This window comes from Nycticebus coucang, unplaced genomic scaffold (genome assembly GCF_027406575.1).
Source record: "Nycticebus coucang isolate mNycCou1 unplaced genomic scaffold, mNycCou1.pri scaffold_57, whole genome shotgun sequence".
NCBI classification, from domain to species: Eukaryota; Metazoa; Chordata; class Mammalia; order Primates; family Lorisidae; genus Nycticebus; species Nycticebus coucang.
This window is the reverse complement of record NW_026515585.1, coordinates 938,553-953,149: the sequence shown is the minus strand read 5'-3', so window position 1 is coordinate 953,149 and position 14,597 is coordinate 938,553. Positions and strand designations below refer to the sequence as shown.

At 39.3% G+C, this 14,597-nt stretch overlaps 1 protein-coding gene across 1 annotated transcript in view; it reads left to right on the top strand.

Annotated features, from left to right (window-relative positions):
• LOC128579475 (putative ankyrin repeat domain-containing protein 20A4) overlaps positions 1–14,597 on the top strand; it is a 73,393-nt gene that overhangs the window by 58,527 nt on the left and 269 nt on the right. Inside the window, exon 12 of the mRNA XM_053581550.1 lies at positions 11,857–11,950. Within this exon, the coding sequence (XP_053437525.1) occupies positions 11,857–11,950 (94 nt within the window). The remainder of the gene's footprint in view (positions 1–11,856; positions 11,951–14,597) is intronic.

The following is a 14,597-nucleotide window of genomic DNA, read 5'->3' as shown; positions in this document are numbered from 1 at the left end:
TATAGATTTATGTATGTTAAACCAGCCTTGAGACCCTGGGATAAAACCGACTTGGTCATGATGTATAATTTGTTTGATATGTTGCCGGATTCTCTTCGTTAGGATCTTGTTGAATATTTTTGCATCTATATTCATTAGTGATATTGGTGAATAATTTTCTTTTCTTGTTAGGTCTTTTCCTGGTTTGGGGATCAGGGTGATGTTTGCTTCGTAGAACTTGTTGGGTAGTCTTCCTTCTTTTTCTACGTTTTGGAACAGGTTGAGTAACATAGGTACTAGTTCCTCTTCAAAGTTTTGGTAGAATTCTGATGTGAAGCCATCTGGTCCCAGGCTTTTCTTTTTAGGGAGATCTCGTATGGTTGATGCTATTTCAGAACTTGATATTGGCATGTTCAACAGTTCCAGTTCATTCTGGCTAAGTCTTGGAAGATGAAGTGCTTCCAAGTATTGGTCAATTTCCTTCAGATTTTCATATTTCTGAGAATAAAGTTTCTTGTAATATTCTTTAAAATCTTTTGAATTTCCGAGGAGTCTGTTGTTATTTCGTCTTTGTTGTTTCTGATTGATGAAATTAGAGATTTTACTCTTTTTTTGCTGGTGAGGTTAGCCAAATGTTTATTTTATTGACATTTTCAAAAAACAACTTTTTGATTTATTGATCTGTTATATAATTCTTTTGTTTTAAATTTCATTTAATTCTGCTCTAATTTTGGTTATTTATTTTCTTCTACTTGGGGTTGGAATGTTCTTCCTTTTCCAGTTGCTTGAGATGTCCCATTATGCTGTTAACTTCCTCTCTTTCCATTCTCTTGAGGAAGGCTTGCAGTGCTATAAATTTCCGTCTTAGGACTGCCTTTGCGGTATCCCAGAGGTTCTTACAGTTTGTGTCTTCATTGTTGTTTTGTTCCAAAAATTTGGCAATTTCCTTCTTAATCTCATCTCTGACCCAGGTATCATTCAGCATAAGGTTATTTAACTTCCATTTTTTTATATGAGTGTGCAGATTTCTGTTGTTACTGAGTTCAAATTTTATGCCACGGTGGTCCGATATGAGGCAAGGAATAAGTTATATTCCTTTAAATTTACTTAGGTTAGACTTGTGACCTAAGCTGTGATCGATTTTGGAGTATGTTCCATTGGCTAATGAAAAGTATATGTATTCTGTTTTGTTGGGATGAAATGTTCTCTAGATGTCTGCTAAATCCAAATGTTGGATGGCTGGGTTTAAATCTAAAATTTGTTTGCTCAGCTTCTTTTTTTTTTTTTATTGTTGGGGATTCATTGAGGGTACAATAAGCCAGGTTACATTGATTGCAATTGTTAGGTAAAGTCCCACTTGCAATCATGTCTTGCCCGCATAAAGTGTGACACACACCAGGGCCCCACCCCCCTCCCTCCTTCTCCTTATCTATTCCCCCCATAACCATAATTATCATTAATTCTCCTCATATCAAAATTGAGTACATAGGATTCATGCTTCTCCATTCTTGTGATGCTTTACTAAGAATAATGTCTTCCACGTCCATCCAGGTTAATACGAAGGATGTAAAGTCTCCATTTTTTTAATGGCTGAATAGGATTCCATGGTATACATATACCACAGCTTGTTAATCCATTCCTGGGTTGGTGGGCATTTAGGCTGTTTCCACATTTTGGCGATTGTAAATTGAGCTGCAATAAACAGTCTAGTACAAGTGTCCTTATGATAAAAGGATTTCTTTCCTTCTGGGTAGATGCCCAGTAATGGGATTGCAGGATCAAATGGGAGGTCTAGCTTGAGTGCTTTGAGGTTTCTCCATACTTCCTTCCAGAAAGGTTGTACTAGTTTGCAGTCCCACCAGCAGTGTAAAAGTGTTCCCTTCTCTCCACATCCACGCCAGCATCTGCAGTTTTGAGATTTTGTGATGTGGGCCATTCTCACTGGGGTTAGATGATATCTCAGGGTTGTTTTGATTTGCATTTCTCTAATATATAGAGATGATGAACATTTTTTCATGTGTTTGTTAGCCATTCATCTGTCGTCTTTAGAGAAAGTTCTATTCATGTCTCTTGCCCATTGATATAAGGGATTGTTGGCTTTTTTCATGTGGATTAAGTTGAGTTCTCTATAGATCCTAGTTATCAAGCTTTTGTCTGATTGAAAATATGCAAATATCCTTTCCCATTGTGTAGGTTGTCTCTTTGCTTTGGTTATTGTCTCCTTAGCTGTACAGAAGCTTTTCAGTTTAATGAAGTCCCATTTGTTTATTTTTGTTGTTGTTGCAATTGCCATGGCAGTATTCTTCATGAAGTCTTTCCCCAGTCCAATATCTTCCAGTGTTTTGCCTATGCTTTCTTGGAGGATTTTTATTGTTTCATGCCTAAAGTTTATGTCCCTTATCCATCTTGAATCAATTTTTGTGAGTGGGGAAAGGTGTGGGTCCAGTTTCAGTCTTTTACATGTAGACATCCAGTTCTCCCAACACCGTTTATTGAATAGGGAGTCTTTCCCCCAAGGTATGTTCTTGTTTGATTTATCAAAGATTAGGTGGTTGCAAAATGCTAGTTTCGTTTCTTGGTTTTCAATTCTATTCCAAGTGTCTATGTCTCTGTTTTTGTGCCAGTACCATGCTGTCTTGAGCACTATGGCTTTGTAGTACAGACGGAAATCTGGTATGCTGATGCCCCCAGCTTTATTTTTGTTACAGAGAACTGCCTTAGCTATACGGGGTTATTTCCGGTTCCATACAAAATGCAGAATCATTTTTTCCAAATCTTGAAAGTACGATGTTGGTATTTTGATAGGAATGGCATTGAATAGGTAGATTGCTTTGGGAAGTATAGACATTTTAAAAATGGTGATTCTTCCCATCCATGAGCATGGTATGTTCTTCCATTTGTTAATATCCTCTGCTATTTCCTTTCTGAGGATTTCATAGTTTTCTTTATAGAGGTCCTTCACCTCCTTCGTTAGGTATATTCCTAGGTATTTCATTTTCTTTGAGACTATGGTGAAGGGAGTTGTGTCCTTAATTAGCTTCTCATCTTGACTGTTATTGGTGTACACAAAGGCTACTGACTTGTGGACATTGATTTTATATCCTGAAACATTACTGTATTTTTTGATGACTTCTAGGAGTCTTGTGGTTGAGTCTTTGGGGTTCTCTAAGTATAAGATCATGTCGTCAGCAAAGAGGGAGAGTTTGACCTCCTCTGCTCCCATTTGGATTCCCTTTATTTCCTTGTCTTGCCTAATTGTATTGGCTAGAACTTCCAGCACTACGTTGAATAGTAAAGGTGACAGAGGACAACCTTGTCTGGTTCCAGTTCTAAGAGGAAAAGCTTTGAGTTTTACTCCATTCAGTAAAATATTGGCTGTGGGTTTGTCATAGATAGCTTCAATCAGTTTTAAAAATGTGCCACCTATGCCTATACTCTTCAGTGTTCTAATTAGAAAAGGATGCTGGATTTTATCAAATGCTTTTTCTGCATCTATTGAGAGGATCATGTGATCTTTATTTTTGCCTCTGTTAATATGGTGGATAACGTTTATAGACTTGCGTATGTTAAACCAGCCTTGAATACCTGGGATGAAGCCTACTTGATCATGATGAATGACTTTTTTGATGATAAGCTGTAATCTATTGGCTAGGATTTTGTTGAGAATTTTTGCGTCTATGTTCATGAGTGAGATTGGTCTGAAATTCTCCTTTTTGTTTGGGTCTTTTCCTGGTTTTGGTATCAGGGTGATGTTTTCTTCATAGAATGTGTTGGGGAAGATTCCATCTTCCTCAGTTTTTGGAATAATTACTGCAGTACAGGAATAAGCTCTTCCTTGAAGGTTTGATAGAATTCTGGAGTGAAGCCATCTGGACCAGGGCATTTTTTAGTTGGAAGCTTTTTTATTGTTTCTTTGATCTCAGTGCTTGAAATTGGTCTGTTCAGGAGGTCTATTTCTTCCTGGCTAAGTCTAGGGAGAGGGTGTGATTCCAAATATTGATCCATTTCCTTGACATTGTCAAATTTCTGGGCATAGAGTTTCTGGTAGTATTCAGAGATGATCTGTTGTATCTCTGTGGGATCAGTTGTTATTTCCCCTTTATCGTTTCTGATTGAGGTTATTAAAGATTTTACTTTTCTATTTCTAGTTAGTCTGACTAATGGTTTATCTATTTTATTTATTTTTTCAAAAAACCAACTCCTTGTTTCATTAATTTTCTGAATGATTCTTTTGTTTTCAATTTCATTGATCTCTGATTTGATTTTGGATATTTCTTTTCTTCTACTGAGTTTAGGCTTAGATTGTTCTTCTTTTTCCAATTCCATAAGATCTCTTGTGAGATTGTTGATGTGCTCTCTTTCTGTTTTTTGAATGTAGGCATCTAAAGCGATGAATTTTCCTCTCAAAACTTCTTTTGCAGTATCCCACAGGTTTTGGTAGCTTGTGTCTTCATTGTTGTTATGCTCAAGGAAGTTAATGATTTCCTGTTTTATTTCTTCCTACACCCATCTGTTATTCAACAGAAGATTGTTTAATTTCCATGCCTTTGGGTGGGGTCGAGCATTTTTGTTAGAGTTGAGTTCCACCTTTAGTGCCTTATGGTCTGAGAAGATACAAGGTAAAATTTCAATTCTTTTGATTCTGTTGATAATTGTTTTGTGTCCCAGGATATGGTCAATTTTGGAGAATGTTCCATGGGGTGATGAGAAGAATGTATATTCTTTATCTTTGGGATGGAGTGTTATATATGCGTCTATTAAGCACAGTTTTTCTAGGGTCTCATTTAAGTCTCTTATATCCTTGTTTAATTTCTGTTTAGAGGATCTGTCCAGCTCTGTAAGAGGAGTGTTAAGGTCCCCTGTTATTATGGTATTATCAGATATCATATTGCTCAGACTGAGTAAGGTCTGTTTCAAGAATCTGGGAGCATTTAAATTGGGTGCATAGATATTTAGAATTGAAATGTCTTCATGTTGTATTTTTCCCTTGACCAATATAAAGTGACCATCTTTGTCTTTTTTGACTTTAGTTGCTTTAAATCCACATGTATCTGAAAATAAGATTGCAACTCCTCTTTTCTTCTGAATTCCATTTGCCTGAAAAATTGTCTTCCAACCCTTGACTCAGAGCTTTAATTTGTCTTTTGAAGCCAGGTGTGTTTCTTGCAGACAGCAAATGGATGGCTTGTGTTTTTTAATCCAGTCAACCAATCTATGTCTCTTCAGTGGGGAATTCAAGCCATTGACATTTATTGAGATAATTGATAAGTGTGGTAGTATTCTATTCGTCTTATTTTGTGAGTGTCCATTGCTTAGTTTTGTCTTTTGCATCAGTGTGGAGGTTTGGTTCTGTCCTTTAATTTCTGAGTTCTTACTTTGCTGCTGATCCATTGTGGTGGTCCGTGTGCAGAACAGGTTGAAGTATTTCCTGTAGAGCTGGTCTTGTTGTGGCGAATTTCCTCAATGTTTGTATATCCGTAAATGATTTGATTTCTCCGTCAATTTTGAAGCTTAGCTTAGCAGGGTACAGAATTCTGGGCTGGAAATTGTTCTGTTTAAGTAGATTAAAGGTAGATGACCATTGTCTTCTTGCTTGGAAAGTGTCATTAGAGAAGTCTGCAGTCACTCTGATGGATTTGCCCCTGTAGGTCAACTGGCGCTTACTCCTGGCAGCTTGCAGAATCTTTTCTTTTGTTTTCTTTGGACAGGTTCATCACAATGTGTCTTGGAGAAGCTCGGTTAGAGTTGAGGCGACCTGGGGTCCGAGATCCCTCCGAAAGCAGTGTGTCAGAATCTTTGGTGATATTTGGGAAATTTTCTTTTATAATATTCTCTAGTATGGCTTCCATTCCTCTGGGACATTCTTCTTCCCCTCTGGAATTCCTATAACTCGTATGTTGGAACGCTTCATAAAGTCCCATAATTCTGACAGTGAACGTTCTGCTTTCTCTCTCTTCTTTTCTGCCTCTTTTACTATCTGAGTTATCTCAAAAACTTTGTCTTCTACCTCTGAAATTCTTTCTTCTGCATGGTCTAACCTGTTGCTGATACTTTCCATTGCATCTTTAAGTTCCCTGATTGACTGTTTCATTTCCTTCAGCTCTGCTATATCCTTTTTATATTCTTCATATCATTCATCTCTTATTTGATTCTGTTTTTGGATTTCCTTTTGGTTATTTTCCACTTTGTTAGCAGTTTCCTTCATTGTTTCCATCATTTCTTTCATTGTTTTCAACATGTGTATTCTAAATTCCCTTTCTGTCATTCCTAACATTTCTGTATAGGTGGAATCCTCTGCGGTAGCTACCTCATGGTCCCTTGGCGGGGTTGTTCTGGACTGGTTCTTCATGTTGCCTGGAGTTTTCTGCTGATTCTTCCTCATGGGTGATTTCTTTTATCTGTTTCCTTGCCCTAATTTTCCTTTCACTTCCTCTTGCTCTTTAAGTTCTAGTGCCTGTGGACTGTGGTCTCAGCTGCTTGGGAGGCTGAGGTGGAAGGAATGCTTGAACCCAGGAGTTCAAGGTTGCAATGAGCTGTGAACACTCATTGTGTGCACTCCAGGCTGGATAACAGAATGAGACTCTGTCTCTCAACCGTTGAGAATTGGAGGTCCCAGTTCCCCAAACCCAGCTGACCTGGTTCAATTACTTGGCTGAGTCAAGTCTCAGGGCAGCAAAGAGAGATTTTATTTAGGAAGAACAAAGAGAAAGTTTAGAGCACTTCCAAAGAGAGTTAGAAGTCTGCTCAGCTTCTTAATGGTGGATCTATCCAGCACTGCCAAAGGAGTGTTGAAATCTCCGACTATTATGGAGCTGGAGGAAATCAAGTTGCTCATGTCTTTTAGAGTTTCTCTTATAAATTGAGGAGCATTCTGGTTGTGTGCATAAATATTCATAATTGGAATCTCATCATATTGAGGATTACCCTTAACAAATATGTAGTGACCATTTTTGTCTTTCTTTACTTTTGTTGATTTAAAGCCTATTGTGTCAGCAAATAGAATTGCAACACCTGCTTTTTTCTCATTACCATTTGCCTGAAATATACATGACCATCCTTTCACCCTGACTCTATATTTATCTTTTAAGGTAAGATGTTACACTTATATGCAGCAAATATCTGACCTGACTTTTTGTATACAGTCAGCTATACTGTGCATCTTTAGAGGACACTTTAAGTCGTTCACATTAATGGAGAATATTGATATGTCTGGTAAAATTTTGGGTATCAAGTTTTTTGAAAGTCCAGTGGACAATTTTAGTCCTTTCTCCACTGTGGAAGTTGGAGTTTGATCAAAGTTTCTGAGTGAGTTCTTTTATTGGTAGAGGATTGGGGTGTCACTATGGAGGATAGTTCTGAGAATATCCTGGAGTACTGGTTTGGTCATGGCAAATTTCTTCAACATATGAATGCCATAAAGGATTTAATTTCTCCATCATAAATGAAACTCAGTTTATATGGATACAGGATCCGGGGTTGAAAATTATTTTGCTTTAGGAAATTAAAGGTCAAGGACAACCCTCTTCTGGCTTTAAAAGTTTCAGCAGAGAAATCCTCCGTCATTCTAATATTCTTCCCTTTGTAGGTAATAGATTTCTTGCATCTAGCTGCTTTCATTATTTTCGCCTTCATATTGATACTAGTGAAGTTAATTATGACATGCCTGGGGGATATCTTGTTTGGATTGAGTTGTGCTGGGGTTCTGAAACTGTCTGCTGTCTGGATTTCAGAATATCTTGACATATCTTGAAAATTCTCTTTCATAATTTCATGAAGAAGGGCCTCTGTGCCTTGCAAGACCTCTTCATCACTTTCAGTGATTCCAATGAGGCGGATTTTAGCCTTCCTCAAATTATCCCAGAGCTCTCTGAGAGAATGATACATTTTTGCTCTCATTTCTCATCTTCTTTGAGAGTTTGGGAGTGTTCAAACACCTTGTCTTCAATGTCAGAAATCCTTTCTTCTGCCTGCTCCACTCTGTTACTGAGGGATTCTACTGTATTTTTCAGATCTTTGAGGGCTGCAAATGCTTGCTTCAGTGCATCGAAATCTTTGGTGGTTTTGTCTTTAAATTCATTAAATTCTTGAGACAATGTTTTAATTTCTCCTCAAATTTCTAATTCTGACTTTTGAATTGCTCTTCGGATTTCTAATTCCAGATTTTCCTCCATTCAATTAATCTTGTTTGCAATCCAAATTCTGAATTTGATTTCTGACATCTCAGCCAGCTGTTTATCAATGGGATCTTCAGCTACATCTGCCATATCTGTCCTTTGGGAGTTGTTGATCTATTCTGGTTATTCATGTTACCAGAATTTTTCCGCCAATTGTGCCCCATGATTACTTTACACCATTTGATTTTTCCTCTGGAGCCTTGTCGAGGACCCGTGCAGTGCTACAGCCTGAGTTGTTGGGGATCTATTTGATGTGGTGGGGCTAAGTGGTTCTGTCTTGTTTTCAGCTGGTCTCTGTTCACCCCTAGTGAAACAGTTACTCTGGGTTGAAGTATCAGCTGTGGAGTATTACCAGCAATTAAGTCACCCCGCCCCCCACAGGCAAGAATTGGAAAAGAAAATCAAACTTTCTTACAACCACACACCCAGGGCACCATTTGAATAGTCCTCAGGCAACTGGCTCAGTTCAAAAGGTCCAAATCAATTGTGTCAGTTAGCACCTGCCTCAGGTGGGAGAGTTTAAAAGGTCTCTGGCAACTGGAATGCAGGGGTCTGGTGACAACTCAAATATGACTTGCTCTGGTGCTCCGTGAATTCTGGAGGACCCACCCAGCAAACAGATTAGTCTGGGAAGTTTGATACCTTCTTCCCCATCTTGAAGTTCTGTCACACCCAGTCACTGCTAGCCCCGCAGGGCTGTGACCCAGTCAGTTGTCTCCAGTGAGCAGATACTCCAGAGGTTTGCACCTACCTACATCACAAGGAAGTCTGTGTCTGCTCAGCCAGGCTACTGCTCGCTGCCTCTATCCATTAGGGGGTAGTGAGACCTGTCAAACTCAGGTGGTTGATGGAGGCTGGGGGGTGTTCACTTTGTTCCAGCTGCGCCCTAGATTAATGTTACTGGCCTAACAGAACAACCTTGTTGGAGTTTGTTTCTGTCCCAGCTAAATTCCTCTGCAGAGGAGGGGCTGATTTGAATTCCCAGAACCTGTGCCTCAGGCCCTGTCTTTACTCCTGCAGGTTTTTATTTGCAGCATGTTCAGCTGTCAGCTCTAGCCTCCTGTCCTCCTTTGTCTATAGGCTGATGATCCCCTGAGGGCCGGGTGCGTCTTATGCTCAGTAGAGTGGTCCTCTTGGTCAGCCCACTCTGGGAGTTTCCTTGTTCTGCGCGTGCTTTTTCTAGTCCTCGTGTTCCACCCAGGCCAGTACCGCCTCAGGCAAACCCTTTACTCATGGGGCCTGTGTTTCAGTCCCAAATCTGTTCCGTGGTGGTTGCCATCTGAGAAGATGCCTGGCCTCCTTTGGTTGCCCAGGGAGACAGGGGGAGTTGCTTTGGGAAATCTGAGGGTTTGCCTTTTTGTTGCTAAAGATGACTGCTGCTCTGTGCCTCGGGGCACTGCCGCTGTGGCGTGATTCCCTCTCAGCTGACCATCGTCTCCTCACTCCCATGCCACAGAATCAGCTCTGACCAGCTGCAGTCCAGGTCCTGTCCATACCCCTCGAGAAATCACACAAGACTCTGGACTCCTGGGGGACAGGCCTCCAGACCTCAGAGTGAGAGTGGAGGGAAGTGCTGGGAGCTCAGAATTGCAGGTCGTAACACGAAACTCATTGAGACCAAATGATCACATAAACATATACAAAGGCTACCAGACACACGAGCCCGTAGATGCACAGACAGAGATAGACATACAGACAACACCCACGACAACAGCAACAAAAAACAACTACAATAAAAATAGTGATAAATGTAAAATAATTGAAAAAAAAGGAAAAAAGTCGTGTTCATAAAAAAGTTAAAGAAATAAGAAAGGAGAAATTAAAATTAGAAAAAAAGTAAATAAAAATATGTCTATAAAAATCATAAAAAATAATAATAGTTTCCTCACCAAGAAAATGGTGAGGAAAAAAACAGAACAAAAAAAAAGAGAAAAAGAAAAAAAGGCACCAATCACAAAAAATATTATTCTTGTACATATGTAGAAATATACATCTGTATGTATGATGTAGGGATCAATTTTCAGAGGAATATATTTATAATGCAGTATATTTTCTGGACACCAGGAGGCGCTGTGAGTGGTTTCCAGGCTTATACCTGATTCACAGTTTATACTGTTACCACCTAAGCACCCTACCTGGCTGATCGCCATTTTGGAGTTTTGGTCAAAGTTTGTCACCTAAGAATTGCGCAACCTCAGCTGCTCTGTTCCAGATGGCACTCCTGTCCGACCTCCCAACTCGTTGCAGCAGTCCATGCTTCACAAATCTTTCCACTCTGCTCCGATGTTCTTCTACAAACTGGCGACTGCAGTCGGCTGTGGGGAAGGGTGTTGGCTGCTGGTGGCTCCCGTGGCTGCTGACAGGTCCCGTGGCTGGAGCGCTCGGGGACCTTATTCTCAGTTTTGTGGTTCAGAGTCTCCCTTTTGAATTGGAACTTTTCAGTCCAGCCACCTGCCAGTTTGCCATGCAGCCTGAACTGCCAGCCCCCTCCAACATTCCCCACCAGGGATGCTCTGGTCTATTTAATCACTCCTGTTGTTCTGGGGGAAGGCGTCTGACATTTTGGATAGTTCAAAATGTCTGTTTCCCAGGCGGTATCCCTTCCCTTCAATTTTCCATTGGGTTGCCGAGCTCTCTGTGGTTTTGAGTGGCTCTCCTTTCGGGTGCCATCCTCAGGAGTACATTTTCGTAAGCTGTGTTTTGCCAGTAATTGGAAGCTGCTGTCCCCCGTAAGGGAGCAGCCTGCCAGCCAGCATGGCCAAGCAGGGAAAAATCTCTACAACAGTCTGTGGTTTTAAATTACCCCTCATATACAGCAGTCTGCCAATTCGCTGAGTGTCTCCAGCTGTCCGTCCACACCAATAATCCACTTGTGGGAAAGGTCCAGACCACTCTTCCTCTCACCTGATGACTTGGGAGAGGTCGGCTACATGTCCGTCCCATCTGCCATCATGCTCCACCTCCATCCTTCACTCTTATTAAGGCTTTCCATACTTTCTTGAAGTTGTTTCCTAATTGGGAAGGAGTTGCACAGTGTATGTCCTGTTTACTTGCTTTTACTTAAACATAAACATAAGGCAAGTTGTTCTTATCAGAGGATATCTTTTTCTTCAACAATTTTTCCTATCAGTAAATATTTTATCACAAAACATTTTGATGTCTTCAAGGCCTTGTTTAGCTAAATGAAGCAGCATTGACATTTTTGAGCTCATACTCGACATGATGTACTCCCAAGTTGCCCATTATGCCAGTATCTAGTGTTACCACTGACATATTTCTAGAGTGAGAAATATTTTAAGGATGTAATGCCAGAAGTATGATATCCCATGTATTATATTTTTCACAATGTTGATCTGTGTTTGGAGGAGAATGCAAAGTAATGTTATGGAAGGTGAAGTAAGTTCCTTGTTGCTATATAACATGAGTTAATGTTTTGTCTTTGAATATGTTTCCTTTGGCTGCCTATGCTCAATTTACAGAATCAATAGCCATACACAAGTGGAAGGTAAGGTTCATCTCAAGAGCATATGTATAGCTGCAATGCTTTGGTTTTCAAGACATTCTTCTTTCTTTAAAGGTTAAAAAACTTTGATCTTAGAGTAGATAATTCAAATATTTTTGACAAAAATGATTAGGAAATGTTGATACCACTGATTTTAATTATAAAGTACTTTAAACTCAATGTTGATGTTAATTTTAACAGAATTTATCAGAGAATCTTACCAAGGAGGATCTTAGTGGTTCTTCTTGGACTGGCAATTCAAATGGATACAAGACAGTACCCAAACAAGTAAAGGGTAAGCACTACAACTTACGGGAAATGTCATGTGAAATAATGTTTATTGAAGAACGTGAGCACCAAAAACCATCTTGGCTTTTAGATATGTATGGTAGAAAAAAGAAAAGATGAAGCAAAACAGTGATAAATTGTATGTCTTCTCCGGTGTCAGCAACAGATGATGAAATCGAGAGTATCACTTAAGGAACTGAATCTTTAGTCCCATCTCAGTATAGTGCGAGAGCTGAGCAAAGACAAGAAATCAGGAAGAGGACAGCTTTACAAAAGGGGATGAAGAACTGGGAAAGCAGACAGTACAGAGAGTACATGGAGAGAAAAGGAGCAGATGGATGTAATGTCAGGGTGGTACAATAAAATACTTCTTAAGTAAAAGGTAGATTAAAGTGTTAGGTGGGAAGAATGTAGTAAAGATGAAGATCTTCCAGTGCCAAAATGAGTGAGACAAGTAGCACCAAAATCCTTGTTCTCCCTGTGTTTCTCACTGTTTGGAAGCCATTAAGGGCTGAGGCCCCTGTTCATGCAGAGCTGTTTGATGGAGTGTGGAGCTGTTACGTGTAAGCAATTTCATGTCATATAAAGTGATGTTTCTTCATAGCATATGGTTCAATTTTATGGAAGTGGATAGAAGACAATGGGGTTATTCGTGGAGAGGTCAGGAAAGCTGTAGCCCAGTAACATTCCATCAGAAATATGGTGATTTTAAATGCCATTTCAGTGTGGAATATGTGACTGGGAGAAACTGGTGGCTGTATTCCAAGGGCTATTTTTAGGTAAAGAAATGTGGACTAATACTCTTTAAAGACCAGATATTCTCAAACATTAAGAAATCAATGGGGACCATGTTAAAGATGCACATCGTGATTGAGCAGGTTTGTGATTCTACAGTCGTAATGCATTCTCATTTGTTTCCAGTACTGTTGGTCCTCAGAACGCCCTGAATAACTAGGGCATAGAGTTCTCTGTAGAGAAATGTGTAGGAGGCGCCATTGAAGAGCACTTCCAACCTAGAATCAAGGGAAAGCATTATTTTGTTCTTATTTCTGAGCATTTTTCTAGCTGGAGGATAACACTGAATGATAGAGAAATTGAAACACTAGATATATGATGTTTTGCTAAATAAAGAGGAAAGAGGTGGTGGAAATAATCTATCAAAAGAATGCAGATGGCAGATTGCAAGATTTTTTTTTTTTTGGCAAAGGAAGAGGGCTTGTGAGTGGGCATAGAGGGAAGAAGTTTAGCGAGGTAATTTCTCAGTTAGTGATGAGCAAACATGACAGAACTCAGTTCAGGTGGCTTCAGGAAATTTGCACACACAGAGAAGATTGGATTACTGCAGCTCCAGAGATTACTGGAAGGAGGAGGAAGTGCTGGATTGGGGCAGAACACAGGGAGGCATTTCTTTTCTCCAGAAGGATCAGGCATCTGAGATATATGTTGCATTGATACTAGTTAATCAGATCAGGTTACTTTGAACAAAGATGGCTGGCTTTTTTTGCAAATGTTATTTTTTTTTTCTATAAAGTAGTTGTTTCCTAATTCCCTTAATGTGAGATCTTCAAGAACACTAATTTTAGAAACAGTACACTTAGCATTTGATTCAATCTGTATAAAAGTAAAGTATGCAAGCAAAATATGTATCCCCAAATATTCTGAAAATTTAAAAAAAGCCTAAAAGCTTATTTTTGCCTCTTATGAAATTTAATGTCATGTTCAATGAATATTCTAGTGATTTTTGAATATAAAAATTCATTAACATCTAGTAATTCTTTTTTAAAAACATTTTAACTTTTTTTTTTTTTTTTTTTTTTTTTTTTTGTGGTTTGTAGGGCCAGGGCTTGGTTTGAATCTGCCACCTCTGGCATATGGGGCCAGTGCCCTACTCCTTTGAGTCACAGGAGTCACCCAAGATCTAATAATTATATGGCCATTCAGTGTTTCCTTTTTGATAAATAGTTCACCATAGATAGCTCAGTATATGTAATTTCTCACATACCTCTTATATGAATTGAGAAAGAAAATTAACAGCACAAAAGTAAGAGGACCTAAGAAATATTGGTATACTTGCGTCTCTTGTGGGTATGGAGAAGATCAAATTTTTAAAACTGCTATTCTACAAGGGTCTAGCCATGCAGATCGATTGAACCCTTTCTCTAATGAGAAATGGACTATGCCCTCATCTGAACTGTCATCATAGCTGTGTTTCTTCCTAAATGACGTCCACAAACTGAAGAACTTGGCAGTTAATTGCAGCCTATTGTACAAATGATGTTTTGGGTTGTAGTAAAGGCATGCTGTAAGCTTCTGCCATCGGCCTTGCCTTTTATGCTCTCTGGGTCATGATTTGCTCCTTCAAATAAAGACCACTCTTCACTCTTCTGTATGTGCACTTTTCTATATGAGTGATTTTCATTTGAAACATAATCTCACTTTTGAAGTTTTAACTGTATATTATATTAAACTTGTATTCCTGTTGTCTTCAGTTTTTGTCTGTTATGCTCCTGTCTGCCCATAAATCAATCAATCCACCAATAAAAGAGAGAAAAAGCAGCCCGAAACCTAAAGTATTTATTTTCTAAGCCCAGCTTGGGGGTTCAGCTCAATAGGAACTCTCCTCCACTGTATGTTTGGCTTTGTCATATTTACAT